Source organism: Schistocerca gregaria, chromosome 3, assembly GCF_023897955.1.
Source record: "Schistocerca gregaria isolate iqSchGreg1 chromosome 3, iqSchGreg1.2, whole genome shotgun sequence".
Taxonomy (NCBI): Eukaryota; Metazoa; Arthropoda; class Insecta; order Orthoptera; family Acrididae; genus Schistocerca; species Schistocerca gregaria.
Window position 1 is genome coordinate 555,664,326 of NC_064922.1, and position 22,062 is coordinate 555,686,387.

General features: G+C 39.6%; 1 protein-coding gene across 2 annotated transcripts in view; it reads left to right on the forward strand.

Annotated features, from left to right (window-relative positions):
- Positions 1–21,618, forward strand: part of LOC126354477 (ABC transporter G family member 23) — a 303,072-nt gene extending 281,454 nt beyond the window's left edge. For both annotated transcript variants that reach the window (XM_050004183.1, XM_050004182.1), the window contains 3 exons: positions 6,022–6,198; positions 18,027–18,113; positions 20,334–21,618. In XM_050004183.1, coding sequence (XP_049860140.1) covers positions 6,022–6,198; positions 18,027–18,113; positions 20,334–20,548 — 479 coding nt within the window. In that variant the 3' untranslated portion in view covers positions 20,549–21,618. The remainder of the gene's footprint in view (positions 1–6,021; positions 6,199–18,026; positions 18,114–20,333) is intronic.
- Positions 21,619–22,062: the final 444 nt, after the last annotated feature.

The window sequence follows — 22,062 nt, forward strand, 5'->3', positions numbered from 1 at the left end:
TTACAGACTGTCTCACATAAAGACACTAACTTGTTAACAAAATCATCTATTAAATTGCCACCAGTCTTAGTTGAGTACAAAGCTACAACTGTACAGGATTTGGAACAGCAGTTTAAGTGTTAGGAAGTCATTTCTGAAAGTATTTGTATGGAGTGTAGCCATGTATGGAAGTGAAACATGAACAATAAATAGTTTGGACAAGAAGAGAATAGAAGCTTTCGATATGTGGTGCTACAGAAGAATGCTGAAGATTAGATGTGTAGATCACATAATTAATGAGGAGGTATTGAATAGAATTGGGGAGAAGAGGGAGTTTGTGGTACAACTTGACAAGAAGAAGGGACTGATTGGCAGAACATGTTCTGAGACATCAGGGAATCACAAATTTAGCATTGGAAGGCAGCATGGAGGGTAAAAATCGTAGAGGGAGACCAAGAGATGAATACACTAAGCAGATTCAGAAGGATGTAGGTTGCAGTAAGTACTGGGAGATGAAGAAGCTTGCACGAGATAGGGTAGCATGGAGAGCTGCATCAAACCAGTCTCAGGACTTAAGACCACAACAACAACAATCTAACAGCTGCAATTTCACAGAAAATTTCTAAAGATAATGCTTTAACTTTTGCTATTGGTCCATATTTAATCCCTTTTTTTTTAAGAAATATCACACACACACCATGATTTTTATTAGTTCTGCAATATTTGACAGCTAGGTTGTAGCCCTCATAGCAGAATAGATCTATTTCATCATACTTCAACCAGTGTTCTACGAAACAGACTATATCTATGTGGTAAGTCTGTACGACATCTTCCACTACTTCCAACTTATTAGATAAACATTGTACATTCCAGTGAAGGACATTAAAACTGTCTGATCTGTGCTTGAGTCTGTTGACCTTGATATCTTCCTCCCCCTTTGGCCTACCAGTAAAAAATCATTTAGATGGGAGGGAAACACTGTTTTCCGTTTACTCACTCTGTTAGTATTTGGTCTTCTTACTGGGATTAGTGATGATGCTGATTCATCTGCTGCTGCTGGTGGTAGTGATGGTGGTAGTAGTAGTAGTGGTTCTGCCATGTCTGATGGTGGATTGTCAGCTACTGTTGTGACTATGCCTACTGTTGCTTTTAATGCTGCTGGTGATTTCACAGTTTCCATTGTGATTAATTCTTTATGAGATGAAACTGTGGCTTGACTATCTGCTGATGTTTCTGCTGCTGCTGATAGTGGTTCTGTTGTGGCATCTGATATTTGTACCGCTGCTGTTGTTGCAGTTACTTCTTTTTGAATTGAAGCCACAACTCCTGCTATGGCTTGACTGACTTCTGCTCCTGATGGTGATTCTGTTGTGGCATCTGGTGGTTGTACTACTTCTGTTGTTGATACTGTAGCTGTTGTTCCTAGTGTATTTACCATTTCCATTGTGGTTTCTTGTTTTTCATTTAATACTACTATTACTGGTATGGCTAGGCCTAATTCTCTAATGTCTTCACTACTTTTTCTAGGTGACATTGTTTTTAAGGTATGTTTTACCTTCCAGCAGGACCTTATTAATATGGCAATGTTTGCACATTGTTTGCTTTTCCTCTTCTGTTTAAGTATGTACCATGATGTATAAAGTGCCCTCTGAGCAATATAGCATTCACATCCAAGGCACTGACATTGGAGTACACACCTTCCAAGTCAATTATTGCACTATTTAGATTGCTTGGTTGTTTTATGGTTTATCATAATGATAGGGACTTGTACACATCACAGTTCTGGTATTGGTAATTACTGAACATAATCTTTTTGTGGTATTTGTAAGATAGTTGCTGGTTTTTTTTTTAATTTTTTTTAATTTAATTTTTTTTTTTTTTTGTTTTTTTGTTTTTTTTTTTTTTTTTTACTGTCATTTGAGCCTGAAAGAATTACAATTACATCATTTAAAGTAAAGTCTTTTGTTAACTTGTCTACATCCTTGATGACATTTGCAAACAATGCATTTAGTTTGATTATTGCAGACACACTGAACTGTGACTCCATAGTTTCCCTTAAAATTGAAGCACAATGTCTGCCTTGAGCATATGACAACAGTAGAATCTTTTTTGTTCCATTAATGTTACATTTCACAGTGTCCTTGCTTTCATAATTAATATTTACACTTCTGTCTACAGTGTTACTGTCACATAATTTCAATACAGATCCATAATTATCAGTCTCAGTTTTAGATACTTTTGTGACGATGTCCTTTACACTTTTTTTGCTCATTAAGAAACTGGATTTGTCAGTACTTAAACCTACAGCCTTTTCTTGTGTGTTATGTTGGGAGGATGAATTTTTTAGGCCTACCACCGTCTGTTTGCTTTGTGGCCTCTCCTGTAACACTAAACTGTTCACATTAGGCCTAGTTGCAGAAATATTATCTCCGTCCTCTGTTTGAAGAACTTCAAACCTGTAGCTTGTTCTTCTAATTGATGAACAATCTTTTGAAATGCCTCTCACTGTTTTAATGTCTTGTTAGGAACCACATATTGTTTTGTTTTCGCCACAGTTTCTTTAACACAACATTGATCTTCACATGATTTAGCAACATACTTTTTCTCTCTTTGAATTTCACTATAATTTTGTCACTTCTGTCAAGGCAGAACATCGAGTTGACTTTTTAGTTCTTTCACTTCATTAATGAGCTCATTAATAACTTCACAAGAACACTATTTGTTATTCACATTTAATCCCAATTTGTCTTCCATACGTAACCAAATTTTTTGCTTCGAATTCACATTTACACAGGTGGAATGAAACACAGTTTTGCATTTGATACACGTTACTCCCTTGCACACATGCCTTTCTCAATAACAGAGTCCCGAGACTTTTTGAGGTGAAATTGTACTTTGCTGGTAAGATGTTGTTGGTATGCTGTCTAATTTGACCATTTCCACATGTCTCTTTTCCATAACTTTTGATGTTATAAAGCATGCTAAACACATATTTCCACTATATGTATTACACTTTCCATTTATAAGTTACATTTACAACACTTATTAACACGAATTTTACTTTTATTTGTCTAGTATTGTGACTGACTATTCAAACTTGATGCCATCTTGACATATGTGTAAAAGTGAAAGAAATAAAATAAGAAATGGAAAACAATGTCCTTAAAAGTATCATTGATTGGTTTTCTGCAAATGCTCTCACCCTCAGTTTTAAAAAGATACAATGTATTCAGTTCTGCAAATGTGGGGTTTCCACACGAGTGATAACTGTAACACAGGGTAAGACAATTCTTAGACATCCACACTGATGAGAATTTAAACTGCAAAAAGCACACATTGGAACTTCTAAAACAACTTAGTCCAACCACATTTGCTCTTAAAATCTTTGCAAATCTAGACGAGAGACAGGTCAGTAAGTTGACATATTCTACATATCTTCATTCAATAATGTCATATGGAATAATGTTTTAGAGAAACTCATCTTTACAAAAGAAGGTCTTCATTGTTCAAAAATGTGCTGTAAGTATAACATGTGATGCTCACCTTGTAAACTTCATTTAAGAGATTGGGCATTTTGACTACTCCTTCATGGTACCAGTATATTTGTTTCCTTATGAAGGTTATTGTAAATAATCCACTGCAGTTCAAAAGAAACAATGATGTACTTAATCACAATACCACAAGGAAAACTGACATTACGACTCCACATTAAGATTATCGTTAGCATAAAAGTGGTGCAGAATGATCCAACTAAAATTTTTGCTCACTTACCCAGTGATATAAAATGTCTGACATACAGCAAAGTAAAATTTGAAAACAAACTGAAAAAGTTTATCCTTGATAAATCCCTCTATCCCCTAGTAGAATTTCTATTATTGTAATGTGTAAAAGGTGGTGAGTAGGAATTACTAACTCAATCTGTATTTAAGAAAATAATAAATCTCATAAATGTTCGACATGCAGACACACTGACAAATTAATTTGTGATGAGAATATAAAATAACTCATTCCACATCATAACAATTTATTGTGAAAATGATCCATGGAACATGAAACTAAGAAACTCTCTTTGCTTCCTTTCCTCAGTCTCCTTTCCTCTTCCTTCTTCTTCTACTTGTTCTTCTCCCCCTCCCCCTCCTCTTTCTCTCTCTCTCTCTCTCTCTCTCTCTCTCTCTCTGTGTGTGTGTGTGTGTGTGTGTGTGTGTGTGTGTGTGTGTGTGTGTGTGTGTTTCTGCCTTCCTCCTCCCGCCCCCCTTCCCCATCCACCCACTCTCTGTTCTACCCCCTCCCCTTTTTTGGTAAGTCACAAATTAGTATGCTTGTTCACTTGGAATGCACAGTAATGATCTTCCATTCACATATCATTGTTTATTCCAACAATTATTAATTGTACAGAAGTTGCTACAAAATGTAGGACTGGCAACTTACAAGTAATTAGCAGAAAACTTGTAATAAATATTAAAAGAAGACTGTTCATGACAGATGGCCTCTTAAACTGCTGTAACACCCATATGAGCAGATCAGATTTCCCATCCTACCCTTCAGAATATGATCAAGTGTAATTTGTAATGAAAATACAGACAAGAAGTATTGGTGATGAAGTTATAAACCCACAATGTTTGCCAACTTCTTAGAAGGGAGAAGGTTCTTAATCTTCTTACAAAATCTTATCATTCTTTAAATTTGTTACAGTAACTGCAGACCAGTAAAATCTAAATACAACAATATGCAAAATCAACACATTAGTGAATCACACATATCTGGACACTGGATTTCTTGATTATATTTTTGGAAGCGTATTGAATCTTTTGTGTATGAGACATTAGCTGTCAATGCACAAATGTTACTAGCCAAAGTACTGTGGCACATCTTCCCAAATAACTGAATTAAATGTGGTAATCATCTGCTTGAATTCCTTTACTAAAATCAAATCCATAATGAAACCTTATGTGCAATAGATCATGTGCACTGTACAAAAATTTTATTTCAGTTTAACCAACCTCAAAATAAATGTTGTCATATACTGACATAATATAATATAGGAGAACATGGGTTTCTAGTTGATTTTTCGTCCTCTCTTCACATTCCTTAACTAATCAATAACTTGTTAAAACAGAGCATATCAATTTATGGAAACTGTTTTAGATTAGAAAATTCTTATGTTTTTTTAAGCTAATCTAGTTTTGCTTCTAAAAATGTGCTGTAATCCATAAATTTCAGAAAGAATTGTACTCTTTGAAGATACAAGGCATTCCAGTGACTTTAGGTAATTGGTACAGCAATTATAAAACTGTTTTGTGAACTAAATTTCTCATTAATAACTATGAATACCATTTTTTTTAATGTTACAAATATCAAATACTGCTGCTTGTTTACTTGTATATTATTTACATATACAGAGGATAGAAATACAAGGTTCTCCTGCCAAATAACTGCTCAGTGGCAATGTGGGATATGTATCATGAGGTTGTGGAGCACTATTCCTATCCATTGCCCTATGACAGATTTGCATAACCACATAAGTTATAAATTCATCTGCTTTATCTGTTTACTAACTGCTACAATAGGAACATTGCAACCTGGTAACAAAAAACATACATTTAGAAATAAGTATTTTGTCATGATTTGGCAGCTTCGTAAAAAAAATCCTTTAACAGGGGGCAAAGAAAACTAGGTGGATGAGGCAAAGAAAAGTAGTATTTTCGCTCCATACTGGCACACTGTTTGGACAAAGATTTTCTGCCAACTGTATCCTTAGCTATCTCCTTATGCATTTGCCCCACAGTGAAAGAACTAATTTTAAAATTTAAAGTAACTTAAGATCCATTTTCATCTTTTTCTGTTTGTATAGCTGTGAGCAATAATCTAATTGGCCTATTTCTTTAGTGTTTTGTTTCAGTGGGTAATGTATTTGTACAATTTCTTCATAATTGTTTTGTTATCATTTCCTTAATCATCACATGGATTTTTATAACAGAAGTAATCTCGTACATGTCATTAGTGTGAAAGTGTCATTTCTAAATCATATTATCTTCATTTCAGGTATTACAGTGACCGAGATATTATTTTCACATGTAGCTACACAGTTCATGGTTATGTGTGGCCAAACAGCTCTTGTGCTTGTATTTTCATTCCCTGTTTTTGGCATAACATGTGTGGGCAACATGGGTATTGTGATTGCACTTACAATGCTGACAGGATTCTGTGGAATGTGTTTTGGTAAGTTCTTATGTAATGTACTATAATACATGTAAATGTTCTAAAGTACAGATCTATTATGACATATTTTCAGTGTGACAAAAATAACGAAAGTGCCATCAAAAATGTACATATATGGCACTTAGTAAAAGTAGTATAGCAGATAAAACTGTTCTGGGCCTCAGCACCCAGAGACTGTGGTCATGTGTGTGTGTGTGTGTGTGTGTGTGTGTGTGTGTGTGTGTGTGTGTGTGTAAGCATCACTTACGGCATTAGCTGTTTTGAATGGACACTCAGAAAATTCAATAATTTTGTTTGACATCTGTCTTCATGAGAAAAATATTAAATACATATGGGATGCATTTTTCTATTTCCCTTATTAGATGTATCAGTTGCGGTACTGAAGTAAATTTTAGGATATCCATCATGACCAGAAAATTTTCTTCAGCTCTGGGGCCAAGTAAATCTTTGACTATACTTTCAGACTTAGTCCTGCCACAGGAATTTTTTTTTGCAATAGCTGAATTAGGCAATATATGAGGAAGCAATTTCATGGCACAGTCCATGAATGAGAATGAAATCTTATGTTTAACACAATGATATGTTTCCATTAATTCAGCCAGGGTTATCATACTAATTTCTGTGAAATTACATTTTGGAGAAAAATTTGTCATTAAGTTCGAAGTACTTCTCAAAAGCTGTTTCCTTTTATGTTCATTTCCATTTGTGTGATGTTATTGCTCGCAATTCTGGCAACCCAAACCCTTAAATCATACATAATCAAAAAGAATAAAATGAAGCTAGTACAATTAACTCATCAATTCCTAGTGTCACGTTCAGTGAGGAAGATTTGTTATTTTATTATCTACGTGTAAAAGCAAATGACATATTATTATTTTTAATGCAAGGAGCCTAACATAGGAAGGAACTGAAAAGTTAACCCTTTTCATTCCATAAAGCAGACACAGGGCAGCATTGTGTGCTCATATTTAAATCGCTGCTGCCTGGGCATCAGCACGCCACAGATAATTGTGCAGATCACATTGTGAAAACAATGGGACCACTGACCAACAATTAGGGTGTATATTAAAACAAAAAGTGCACTTTCATTCAAATATATTTACAGTATGAACTTCGCTAGTGCAAAAGTGACGGCCTCTCAGAAATACTTCTCATCCGATTTTAAGGAAATTATTCAGTATAAAAATTGAAGCTTTAAACATGTCATAGTCAAATATATTAGCAAAAATCAAACAATGGAAAATCCAGGATTGAATGTAACAATATTATGAAAAGGAAAGTTGCTACTCATCATATAGCGGAGATGCAGAGTCCCAAATAAGCACAATGAAAAGACTGTCACAAATAAATAAACCTTCTGGCCATTAGGGCCTTCATCAACAATAGATGTACACACACACACACACACACACACACACACACACACACACACACACACACACACACACACAACTCACACACATGACTGCAGTCTCAGGCAACTGAAACCACAGTGAAAGCAGCAGAACCAGTGCATGATGGGAGTGGCGAATGGGTGGGGATAAGAAGGAGGCTGGATGGGGAGGGGGTGAGATATATGGTGGGGGTGGCAGACAGTGAAGTGCTGCAGGTTAGATGGAGGGCAGGGGAGAGGTGGGGAGTAGTGGGAGGGGAACTAGTGGAAAAGGAGATAATTAAAAAGACTGCGTGTTATGGTGGGATTACGGCTGTGTAGTGATGGAATGGGAACAGAGAAGGGGCTGGATGGGTGAGGACAATGACTAACGAAGGTTGAGGCCAGGAGGGTTACGGGAATGTAGGATGTATTGCAAGGAGAGTTCCCACCTGCGCAGTTCAGAAAAGTTGGTGTTGGTGGGAAGGATCTATATGGCACAGGCTGTGAAGCAGTCATTGGAAGGTAGGATGTCATGTTTGGCAGCGTGTTCAGCAACAGGGTGGCCCACTCCTTTCTTGGCCACAGTTTGTCGGTGGCCATTCCTGTGGTTATCATGCCCACATATACACATCAAAAAAAAAGTTTTGCATCGCCTCAGTTCCGAGAGTTCCTGAACCTGTACAGAAAATTGGAATAGAGATCAACATAAACATCATTTCCGCCCTTTTTATTTCTCATCATAACCACACATTGTATGTTGTACCATCATACAGCGAGATCTTCAGAAGTTGTGGTCCAGATTGCTGTTCACACCACTACCTCTAATACCCAGTAGGATGTCATCTTGCATTGATGCATGCCTGTATTCATTGTAGCATACTATCCACAAGTTCATCAAGGCACTGTTGGTACAGATAGTCACACTCCTCAATGGCAATTCAGTGTAGATCCCTCAGAGTGGTTGGTGGGTCATGTCATCCATAAACAGCCCTTTTCAATTTATCCCAGGCATGTTTGATAGGCTTCATGTCTGGAGAACATGCTGGCCACTCTAGCCAAGCAATGCCTTTATCCTGAAGGAAGTCATTCACAAGATGTGCATGATGGGTGCACAAATTGTCATCCATGAAGAGAAATGCCTCACCAATATTCTGCCGATATGGTTGCCCTATCAGTCGGAGGATGGTATTCATGCAGAATACAGCCATTACAACACCTTCCATGACCACCAGCTGCGAACGTTGGCCACACATAATGCCACCCCAAAACAGCAGGGAACCTCCACCTTCCTGCACTCACTGGGGAGTGTGTCTAAGGTGTTCAGTAACCTCCACCTTCCTGCACTCACTGGAGAATGTGTCTAAGGTGTTCAGTCTAATCGGGTTGCCTCCAAACATGTCTCCGACGATTGACTGGTTGAAGGCATATGTGACACTCATCGGTGAAGAGAACATGATGTCAATCCTAAGCGGTCCATTCGGCATGTTGTTGGGCCCATCTGTACCGTGCTGCATGGTGTCATGGTTGCAAAGATGGACCTCGCCATGAATGTCGGGAGTGAGGTTGCGCATCATGTAGCCTATTACATACAGTTTGAGTAGTAACAGGATGTCCTGTGGCTGCACAAAAAGCATTATTCACCATGGTGACGTTGCAGTCAGGGTTCCTCTGAGCCATAATCTGTAGGTAGCCATCATCCACTGCAGCAGTAGCTCTTGGACAGCCTGAGCAAGGCATGTCATTGACAGTTCCTGTCTCTTTGTATGTGCTCCATGTCCGAACAACATTGGTTTGTTTCACTCCTAGATGCCTTGACACTTCCCTTGTTGAGAGCCCTTCCTGGCACAAAGTAACAGTGCGGACATGATTGAACTGTGGTATTGACCATCTAGGCATGGTTGAACTACAGACAACACGAGCTGTGTACTTCCTTCCTTGTGGAATGACTGTAACTGATCAGCTGTTGGACACCCTCCGTCTAATAGGTGTTGTTCATGCATGGTTGTTTACATCTTTGGGTGGGTTTAGTGACATCTCTGAATAGTCAACATCTATCTTCAGGAGTTCTGGGAACCAGGGTGATGCAAAACATTTTTTGGTGTGTATAGAATGCAGCACAGTGGTTGCAGCTTAGCTTGTAGATCACATGACTGATTTCACAGGTAGCCCTGCCTTTGATGGGATAGGTGATGTTCATGACCAGACTGGTGTAAGTGGTGGTGGGAGAATGTATGGGACAGGTCTTGCATCTAGGTCTATTCAGGGATATGAGCCATGAGGTATGGGGTTGAGAGCAGGTGTTGTGCAAGGATGAATGAGTATATTGTGTAGATTTGGTGAACGGTGGAATACCACTGTGGGAGGGATGGAAAGGATAGTGGGCAGGACATTTATCATTTCAGGGCATGACAAAAGATATTTGAAATCCCAGCAGAGAATGTAATTCAGTTGCTTCAGTCCTGGGTGGTACTGAGTTACGAGGGGATTGCTCCTCTGTGGCCGGACGGTGGGACTTCGGGATGTGGTGGGAGACTGGAAAGATACGGGACAGGAGATTTGTTTTCATACGAGGTTGGGAGGATAATTATGGTCTGTGAAGGCTTCAGTGAGACCTTTGGGATATTTCAAGAGGGACCGCTCATCACTGCAGATGCGATGACCATGGATGGCTAGACTGTACGAAACAGACTTCTTGGTATGGAACGGGTGGCAGCTGTGGAAGTGGAGTTATTGCTGGTGGTTAGTAGGTTTGATATGGACAGAGGTACTGATGTAGCTGTATTTCAGGCAGAGGTCAACATCTAGGAGGGTGGCTTGTTGGTTTGAGTAGGACCAGGTGAAGCAAATGGGCGAGAATTTGTTGAGGTTCTGGAGGAATGTGTATAGGGTGCCCTCACCATCAATCCAGATCGCAAAGATGTCGTCAGTGAATCTGAACCAGATGAGGGGTTTAGGATTCTGGGTTTTGGGAAGGATTCCTCTAAATGGCCCTTGAATAGGATGGCATAGGATGATGCCATGCAGCACCCATAGCCGTACCATGGATTTGTTTGTAGGTGATGCCTTCAAAGGAGAAGTAATTGTGGGTGAGGATATAGTTGGCCATGGTGACTAGGAAGGAGATTGTTGGTTTGAAATCCATCAGCCATTGGGAAAGTTAGGGTTCAATAGTGGTAAGGTCATGGGCTGCAGGAATGTTAAAAAAAGAAAGTGTAAAGGGAGGCGGTATCAATAGTGACAAGCAGGGCACCTTGTGGTAAAGGGAGAGGAACTGTGGAGAGTCAGCGGAAGAAATAGGTGGTATCTTTTATATAGGAGGGTAGGTTTCAGGTAATGTGTTGAAGGTGTTGGTCTACAAGAGCAGAGATTCTCTCAGTAGGGGCACAGTAACTGACCACAATGGCACATCCTAGGTGGTTAGGTGTATGGACTTCAGGAAGCATGTAGAAGGTGGGAGTGCGGGGAGTGGTAGGGGTGAGCAGATAGATGAAGTCCGAGGATACGATCTGGGATGGGCCTAAGGATTTGCGTAACGACTGGAGATCTTGCTGGATTTCTGGAATGGGGTCACTGTGGAAAGGTTTGTAGGTGGAAGTATCTGTCAGTGGTTGGAGTTCTTCCACCAAGTAGTCCTTGAGGTTCAAAACAACAGTGGTGGAGCCTTTGTCCATGCATAGAATTATAAGGCCAGGATCAGTTTTTAGATAGTGGACTGTGGTTCTTTCTGTGGATGTAAAGTTAGTTTGCATATTGAGGGATTTGTGGAATGATGGTGAGGCAAGGTTCGAGGTTAAGAAATTTTGGAAAGTTAACAGGGGGTGAATAGAGGACAGTGGGGGTGGGTCACAGTTGGATGGAGAAGTGAACTGAGTTAATCAGGGTTCAATATTGGTCTTTGGTTGAGTCTGATTGGTAGGGTTGGTGGCAAAAAAGTGTTTCCATTGTAGGGACCAGGAGAAGGAGAGAAGATCTTTAACAAGTCTTGCATGATTGAATTTGGGGGTGTGGCAAAAGGTGAGACCTTTGGAAAGCACTGATGTTTCTGTGGACTAAGGAATCTGAAGGAAAGGTTCACGATTGTGTTATGGATCTGCTTAGGTTCTGGATTCTGTGAGGTGGTGGGAGGAAGGTTTGGAGGGTGGGGTAAGTGCAGTAGGTCTACGAGACAGGTTTTGTCAGTTATGAGGGGACATGGGGGAGGATGTTTGGAGGTTGTTGTAGAGGTGGTGGACAGTGATACTCCAATGTGGGAGTAGGAAGCTCTCTATCCTGCACAGGCACACCAATTGCAGTGTTTATATGATGAACAGTACCATCATGAACAGCACAAAGTGCATGTGGCCTGGTAGTAGGGTGCACATCTGTAGCCAGAAACGCACTGAGTTCTAGAGCAGGGTAACTGGTCAGAGCAGTTAACTGATTGGAGCAGTGACAACACTGTCAGAATCATACACTGAAGTTGGATACAGTACTTCACAAACTTGTTCGGATTCCTTGCAGCTAGGCCTTGGAAGTATGTTGGCATCCTCTGAAGAGGCAGACATGTGGTGTGGCTGTTGCAAAAATTGCAGGAAAGATAGATTGTGCTTTGCAGGGTGAATTGATGCTGCCGGCTCATCAGTGTGCTGCCACAGATCCATTTTTTCGCATCCTGTGCTGGTATTTGTGGTGCTAGTGAAGAATAGTTGGACATCAGAGAGCAAAGTTCACTGGAGAGCGCTGAGCACTTTAGGAGGAGGTCTAGTGGTCTATCTCCTTGTGATGATGAGGTGGGAGGGGAACAGAAATGTTCAGGGAGAATTTCACTGATAACTCGAATGATTGCCTGCTAACTGTCAGGCCTAATAACAAATCATGGCAAAGATAAGGAAGCAGCTGGTAGTGATACAGAAAGTCTGCTCCCAGGACCATCTTGGTGATGAGAAAGGTCCAGTGCATATGTCTCTCTGCCACCAAGCTCAAAGTGATTGAGGCGGTGCCGGCAAACTCAATGACTGTGTAATTCGTGTCATGTAATGGGAGTGATGATGGCGAGAGAGTAGTCAGTGCTCGAGCTAGTGGAAAGGTGCTGACATCAGTGCCCATGTCAATGAGGAATTAGATTTGCTTCAGATGGTCATACACAAATAAACATGAGCGTCAGAAGGGCTGCAAGAGGTGGCAGAACTGTGCAATTGTGGTTGATTAAGGCGTCTTGTGATTGTAGAGTTGCCTGGTGCACCTGCGATAGACTGTTGCTGCAAGGCTGCAAGAGGTGGCAGAACTGTGCAGTTGTGGTTGATTAAGGCGTCTTGTGATTGTAGAGTGGCCTGGTGCACCTGCGATAGACTGTTGTGTCCGTTTGGGTAAAGACAACACTCTGCAGTTGCTAGCCTCCCGTCTGAATCTGCTATGGAACCAACAGAATCACTCGGCTGTCGAAGAGGCACAGGTAGGTGGCATTGTTCTCTGAAGTGGTGTCTGTTTTAAAACAGTACTGGTAAGGGGGGGGGGGGGGGGTTATGCTGGGGTTGGAAAGCTGGGGAGGTGAGCGTATTTGCTGTATCGTTCAATAATTGTTGCCTGTCAACACTTTGGAGGTCACACGGCATGGTGGTGGGAGGGGGTCCAGGTCAGATCGGCTGGAGTTGGCAGGCCTCAAATGTGTCATGACTGAACAAGTAGAAGCAGTGATGGTGGCCAGCAGCAAGTGAGGCAGCTTGGGCCAGCTCAGCAGTAGTCGCTTAGCCTCAGTTGCCTCATAGCTGAGAAGAGCAATGACCTTGCTGACATCAGAATAGTCGTTGACGAGAGCACGATGCTGTGCCAGGGTATGAATTCAGTTCATGAGGCAAAGTCTGGCATTGAGATGGTTATCTGTGTGTGACAGCATTGTGGTCTGGATGTGTGTGGGTTGTTATGATAGCCAGTGTCCAGAGCATGCAGTCGGGCATCAGCATAGGATCAATCTTTGTCTGTAGGCACTGCCAGAGAGACGATGGCGGGTTGTCTCCAAGGGTTTCTTCTTGCATTACTACATGTAGTTGGTGTTCTAGGGAGAATGAGAGGCGCTGGAGCAGCAAAGCCTTAGTCATCTCATTCTTGTTGTGAGTGGGTGCTGCACCGTCATTGAAGATCCCTTGGACAGACAGCAAGCATTTGCATAGAGTTAACCATACTGCTGGAAGGTCGGTACACAACAGGGGTAGTTTAAAACGAGGATGGGTGGTGTGGAGACTGTCCGTGGGTTTTACGTTCGGGACTATCCAGAGCATGGTGTTGACCAACCACTTCAGGAGCAACAGAGCATGTAATATGCAGTTGCTGCATCTCTTGGAAGTGCTTGTCTGGCAGCAATGTGGAAGCATGTGATGCTAATGGCGTTGACATCATGTCATCCGGAGCAAAGACCTTGGACGACATACAGTACGATGTGGCTCATGGAAGTGCGGTGTTGTGTGGCTCAAAAGCTGACATGGTAAGATGGGGTGTATAATGCTTAGTCAGTCAAACAGAAGCATCCTGTCCCTATGAATGGTGTACAAGAGGACAAAAGCACACAGCATGGCTGGGTCAGATGTGATGTCAGACAAGGTTTGGTGCAACGAAGATGGAACTTGAAGTAATGAATGCTGGCAAATTTCAGGCCTGTGGAGTATGTTAGCACATTATGCAGAATGCATCTGAGAGGTTTGAGACACAAGGTGTGTGGTGGTGCTCAGGTTCAACACGGTATATGGTGTGGGAGGTGCAGCTCAAACAAGCATGATGTCACTCTTCAGTACACTGGGATCACTTTTGAATGGAACTGATGGTGAAGAAATAGTTGTGACATGAGACTCAGACACTGTGGTGGGATTGGGCATCAGAATTTTCTGCCTGTAAATTGAAGTGGTAGATGAGATAATGGCAGGATTATTTGACAGAGGTGGTTGTTGATGCATTGGAAAGACACTGTTAGGAGCGTCCATATAGCATTGTGGTTGGAAAATATCACTTGAAAAGTTGCTGGAAAGGTTCAGCAGTCTGTGGGTAGGTGTGGGAACTGTAACAGAGAAAAAACTAGGAGCACACAAGGTAACAGTTGCAGGATAAGCAGTGCTTCATCGTTTGTCACTCCACTCAGCATTGATTCTGTCTAAATCATTGCACTGAAGTTCCTCTAGTCGAGGTCGAATGTTACATTGTAAATTGTGAAACAGAATGTTCATATCGCATTGTGGCAATGTTTGTGAAGTATCCTTGGTACCATCGTTGACACAGTGAGGTGATGTGAATGATGGCAGTATTGTTGAATACCCAACAGGCGCAGCAGATTAGTACTAAATCACTATGCAGTACAGTAGATGAGTCACCAGTGTAGGAAATGCATTACCAGCAAGAGTGCATATGTAATAATGGTACAAAGAGTGTGGTAGACAGATCCTTACTTTATTTGCTGGACAGAATTACGTCAAGGTCTAACTGGACAGAGGTTCATCACATACTAAACCATATGAGATATTGTTGTTCACTTTACTGCCCAGGGCAGCGATGTTTGTTTTGTCAGTCAAAGGCAACATATAGCTGCTATGTCGCCACAAAGACATTTAAAGATGATAGGTGGCCATGTTATGCTGGTGGATGTGACTACCATCATATATTCCCATTTATACAAAGAAAAAACGGCACACTACTTTCTACAGGCCATGGACCATCAGCAGAACACTTGCTTTCAGATGTGTTACTGACATGTGTTCAGACACAGAAAGTATTCCTTCATCTGTTGAGGAATTTACTAATTCTTCAAACTCAACATCAGTCAGTGATCTGATTGTCATGGTGCTGCATTTCAAACTGAGCAGAAGCAATGATGTTTCAAATAACTGAGAGTTGCTAAACAGATTCTTGGGACAAGCAAGAAACAATCCATTGCTGTTGACTGTTCAGAGTATTTTGGATTGTTAAAAATCATTGTTATCATAAAGTAAAACAAAATACTATAAAAAAATTGACATTAGAATTATAATATTTACACTGAGGTAACAAAAATCATGGGATACCTCATAATATCACGTCTGATGTCCTTTTGTGCAGCATAGGGCATTAACTTGATGTTGCATGGACTCAACAAGCCATTGGAAGACGCCTGCAGAAATAATGAGCCACACTGGCCCTATAGCCATCCATAATTGTGAAAGTGTTGCTGGCCCAGGATTTTGTGCATGAACTGGCCTGTCAATCATGTCCCATAAATGTTTAGTCAATGGCCAAATCATTCACTCAAATTGTCCAGAATGTGTTTCAGACCAATCATGAACAATTGTGGCCCAGTGACATGGCACACAGTCATCCAAAAAATTCCTTCATTATTTGGGAACATGTCGTCCATGAAAAGCTTTAAATGGTCTCCAAGTAGTCAAACATAACCATTTCCAGTCAATTATTGGTTCAGTTGTACCAGAGGACCCAGTCCATTCCCTGTAAAAACAGCCCACCCCATTATGGAGTCACCACCAGCTTGAAAGTGCCTTGTTTGACAACTTGGGTCCATAGCTTTGTGGGATCTGAGATACACTTGAACCCTGAAATCAGTTCTTACCAACTTAAATTGGAACTCCTCTGACTAGGTCAAAGTTTTCCAGTCATATAGGGTCTGACCAATATGCTCACTAGCCCTGGAGAGTTGTTGCAGGTGACGTCTTGTTGTTAGCAAAGGCACTTGTGTCAGTCATCTGCTGCCATAGCCCATTAATGCCATATTTCACCACACTGTCTTAAAAGATTCATTCATCATATGTCCCACATTGATGTCTGTGGTTATTTCTCCCAGTGATGCTTGTATGTTAGCACTGACAACTCTACACAAGTGCTGTCACTCTCTGCCATTAAATGAAGGCCATCAGCTATTGCATTGTCTTTGGTGAGAGGTAACGCCTAAAATTTGGGATTCTCAGCATTCTATTGACACTATCAATCTTAGAATATTGAATTCCCTAAGGATTTCTGGAATGGAATGTCCCATCTTCTAGCTCCAACCACCATTCTGCATTCAAAGTCAGCAGCCATAATCACATTGGAAACCTTTTCACATTAATCATCTGAGTGCAAATGACAGCTCTGCTAATGTACTGCCCTTTTATATCCTGTGTATGGGATACTACCACCACTTGTATATGTGCATATTGCTGCCCCATGACTTTTGTTACCTTGCTGTATGTCAGTTCATTATGACCTGAACATTACATATGTTGCTGTTATGACTAAATTATGTAAACTACTTTAAAACATTTTTATATACATATTTCTCATGTAGTTTCAGACAGTCCCTGAATTTCGTAAAGTTATCTTGGATATAATGAGAAACAAAATTTATAATGATTTTGGGATATATAGACCAGAACAGAATAGCAGGGTTAAATGACAAATGATCACCAATTAGAATCTTAAGTGTACTGACTGTACTTAAATTCTATAGCACAGGAAGTGTACTGGTATACTTCATATGTAGAATATGCTCAGTACAAACTTGGCCAATAGCTATGCGTGAGGAAGAGAACAGTGGTAATAGTCGGGGTCCTGTTGTTATGTTGTGTGCAACAGAAGTCACAATAACAATTCTCAGTGTAATAGCCAACAATCAGTAGGAAACTAAAATAACATTTATTTGTAGTGAAGAGATGTACTCATCAAATGTTCAGAGTCTGAATGTGTCTGCCATTCATGAAACACATTACCCTGTTTAAGGTGTAACCCTGTAAAATAACTGATTTTTTGTAAAATGGTTATTGCTCCACTTAGGAAAAATCGCAGTTCATACAATTATGTACAATGTAGAACACAGTTTTCAAAATGTAGAACACTGAAATATTTAAAGCAAATTCACTTGAAAAATTTTAAAACTATACATTTGAATTAAAGAATAGTCACCATTCAGATTTAAATATTTATCATACTTCTTAATGATCTGACAAGTGCAGAATGTCGGAACTGTGTTAAAGAGGTCTGGAGTACAGCAAATTCTTCACTTGCACCCCAGGAAAAGACTGTCTACTAGTAAATGTGCTGTCCATAGGATGCCACTAATTTTCAACAGTTGTGGCATCTAATAAAATAACTATACATTTCAAATCCTTAATGCCAAATAGAGCACATAATTTTCATATAGCCATACTCTGCCAAATCGTACAGTGGTGAGTATTCAGTATTAAGCTGCAGCCTAACCACATGTTAAGTGACTAAGTTAGACAGTTCTCAGGTCAAAGTAAAGTAGGGGCATAACAGTGCTAGTGGGATATACCTTGAGACAATGATGTGTCTGAATCAATATTTAGGTTGATGACATCTTTATTTATGTTTCCAGGTTAAATATGTAAAAGAACTGTGATCCTTATAGTTTGTATCCCCATTGTTATCATTTCGTACCTTTTGCTATCTTGACAATCTTTGTACAATAGCAATGATGTCTGACCTCTTTTGAATTATTCACTTACAGGTTTCTTTGTATCCTGTGTGTGTGCAACAGAAAGGACTGCTACATATCTTGCTATGGGAAGCTTTTTACCAATTGTTATGCTCTGTGGTAAGTATAATTTAATCTGACCACTGGTATTTGTATGTATGAAATAAAAGGAGTAGTGGTTTGTGCTACTTTTAAATTTATCTGAAATTTAACTATAGGGCAATCTAGAAAATAACTTCCATTAGTCTATAAATAAAACACTGGAATATTTAAAGTAAATACACCAGAAAAATTACTTTGGCACCTGGGATTGCACTCAGTCCATGTCAGCACCTCGAAATTCTTCATCAGAGTCAAATTATATTTCATGTGGATGAAGAGCTGGAAATCACTTGGTGTGAAGTCCAGGCTGTAGGATGGATTTTCAAAAACATTCCATTTGAATGCCACAAAAAATACTGGGTTTGCTATGTAGTGTGTGGCTGGACATTGTTATGCAAAACTGCTGGTTGGTCAAGACACTATATTGCCTGCTTTGGATGGCTCTTCTCAGTGTGCTTAATGTCTCATAGAAGGCTTCAGAATTGATTTTCCTTCCACGTTTCAGAAAACAAAACTGATTCCTTTAGTGTTCCAAAAAACTGTAGCCATAATCTCTCTGGTTACAGATTCAAATCACTGACTACTGTTTTGTTTCTTCATTAGCGTAGGAAATGTATGTCTCATCACCAATTACAATTCTGTTCTGTAAGACTTTTCCTTTTATATTGTAATGGGAAAGAAAACATAGAGAAGCACTGATCTGCTGATTTTTGTGGTACTTAGAAAGGTATCTGGGACCAAACCAACACAGAAACTGGAATACATTAATTGTATAGTTGTGATCACATGCAAAACACTATGACATCTATTGAAAGTTGTCTGACAGTCGAGATATCAGGAGATACTAAAATTTATTGTAGTGCTCATTTTGCGTGGTTAAGGTGGTAAACAAGGTGTAGTGTGGCTTTCTATCAGATTCCTAAGTCACTGATCTACTGTGTGAGTTAGTGTAGCAAACATTCTGTTCCCCTCACTGCTCTCCCTATGACATGAAATGGATGCTCCTTTCTGGATAGCTATCATAATTAGAATTAAAGATATTTTTAGCTACTCAGATTGACAACAGATATCAATGTGTACTTGTCATAATAGTAAAAAATACAATAGTACTTGCTTTTTACTTTTAAAATCAGGCTTACTGTCATGAACTTGTATGGTGTTAACAGCATGCTGATAAAAGGTAAGATTTAAGAGCTTCAATAGTGAAATAAAATAAATGGCACACTTCCTTTCATTTGTAAAATGTTGGAATTTTGCTACTAGTGTAAATAAGGTATTTTTTTATTGGAATTTTAATTTTTGTTCTTTTGTGGGGAAGGGGGGAGGGGGGTCCAAAGCCTCATAATATTTGAGAACATACATAGGAAATCTGTTTAAATCTATGAAAATCATATCAAATCTAACACAGAATCTCAGGCACATATAAAGCACAAGAAAGAAAGGAGGTTTTCATTGACAGTGTAGTCTTTAGAGATGGAGCAGAAGCTCAGCTTGAAAGGCAACAGAAGAAAATTGGCTGCAGCCTTTCCTTGAAATCAATTTGAGGGAGATGTGAATTGATAAAAAGTCTACATCAGGATGACTGTACATGCATTTGAGCACTTTACTTCCTGAAACCAAGTCCAGTGTTTCAACTAATGTGTCAGTTTGTTTGTTCATAGATGAAGAAAGACAACATTGAAGTCCACAAATTAGTTGGGCTCTCACAAGATTGAGTGAGATCTAAGTAACTGAGCTGGATGATTCTCAATGAAAAGCTTTAGTTATGTTGTGGAAGCAATCTTAAAAAAATTCAAGAATCAGCTCTGAATGTGGATTCAAAATTACATTACTATCTGTCACATACCACATTTGCAAAAGAGTGAGAAAGAGATTAGCTCCTACAAAAACAAATGAGCAAACATTCACTTATGTTGTGCATGGAATGAGAACAAAATTTTCAATATGATACTGTAAAAAGTACTTCTTTTCACAAACCTCAAATGGTGGTAATGTACAGACACACTTCTGCTTGCAAAAATTATGAAAATCTTTTGAGATGAAGGAAGAAAGAAGATTTGGGTTACACCAGTTCATGGGTTTATAGTTATGGATCTTCACATTCTTACATCTGCAAATAGTGAACATTAAGTCTTGATATCATTTTCTTGTTTGATTTTTGAAATGTGCAAATAATATTGTCAATACTATTCCCTATTCCTTTTTGTAATATTCTTATTGCCTTGCGTTACTGTACAGGTATTATATGGCCAATTGAAGGCATGCATCCGATCCTGAGGTACATAAGTTTCATAATGCCACTGACTCAGTCAACAGAATCCTTGCGAACTGTTCTTGCCAGGGGATGGGAGTTTCATCAGCCAACTGTCTACTTTGGATTCGTCTCTACGTTCATTTGGATTATTGTCTACCTGACTGTGAGTGTACTAGTGTTGAAGTTCAAGAAAGGATAATGTATGAGTGGAAATTAAAACTCATACACAAATATTACAGCAACTGCTGTAAGAAGACAGCATTCACTTCTGTGTATTTCACATCTGGTGAAGCTATCAAACAAAATCTGTGAAGCAGAATTGTTCTGTTTCCCATGGAGCTGTTGCTTAACAAAGAATGAACATTCAGAAAGAATTCTGATAGAATCTTTAGGCAGCACTGTTCCATGGTGTAAGAATTGGTGAAACTGTAAGGGTTCTGTTACATGTATGTTTTTGTTGAACACTTATTATATAAGTGATATATATATATATATATTTTTACTGTTTTATGTGTATGTTTTGTGCGTATTTACATGCATACAGTAATTGACTGGGAAGAACACTATTCTTCTCTATCTAAGACTGTAAATAGCCACATTACTGTTCACTGATGACACAAAGTTAAATTACATGACTTTTTCCAGTAGTCATGCTACCAGGTCATGCTGTCACAAAGCATAGACTGTGGGTGAGATATATAATCAGGATGAAATTCTCTTGCCAAGCAGATTTTCCAATATCTGAGAGACATTTTTACGTCCATAAAAAAAATAATGCTAATAAATCAACTGACTATGTATGTAACAAATTCATTAATCATCTCTGGGGACTGAATTTATATCTGTATTGACTTTGTTGTAAGTCTTGCCAAAACAGTGAGTTACACAAAAGTGTGTGTGTGTGTGTGTGTGTGTGTGTGTGTGTGTGTGTGTGTGTGTGTGTGTTGTGGGCGTGCCACCATACATCTGTCTGCACATTTTCATGTTTAGTTGAGATAGAGTGTTTGTGTGTGACAGAGAGAGATAGACAATTAATATGGAGCTGAATACATTCTTAATAATGAACTTGTGTTCATAAATGTGTTACTACTTTTTGATGCTTTTATAATGCATTGTGTGTCAATACATATAAAATTAAGATTAATTTTCATGTTTATTCAGTTTTGTTTCTCTGTTTCTGAGCAACCAAAAACATACAATTTGAGATGATATTTTGTTGTACATTTGTCATTGTATAGTATATTGAAAATAAAGTTACTAAATAAGAAATTATAGTCAGTATTGTTTTACTTCCCATCTTCCACAATAGAGAACCCTGGATTGCAAATTCTCCTTCCTTTCATTTCTTTCCTATCATCTACCAATTACACTCCTGGAAATGGAAAAAAGAACACATCGACACCGGTGCGTCAGACCCACCATACTTGCTCCGGACACTGCGAGAGGGCTGTACAAGCAATGACCACACGCACGGCACAGCGGACACACCAGGAACCGCGGTGTTGGCCGTCGAATGGCGCTAGCTGCGCAGCATTTGTGCACCGCCGCCGTCAGTGTCAGCCAGTTTGCCATGGCATACGGAGCTCCATCGCAGTCTTTAACACTAGTAGCATGCCGCGACAGCGTGGACGTGAACCATATGTGCAGTTGACGGGCTTTGAGCGAGGGCGTATAGTGGGCATGCGGGAGGCCGGGTGGACGTACCGCCGAATT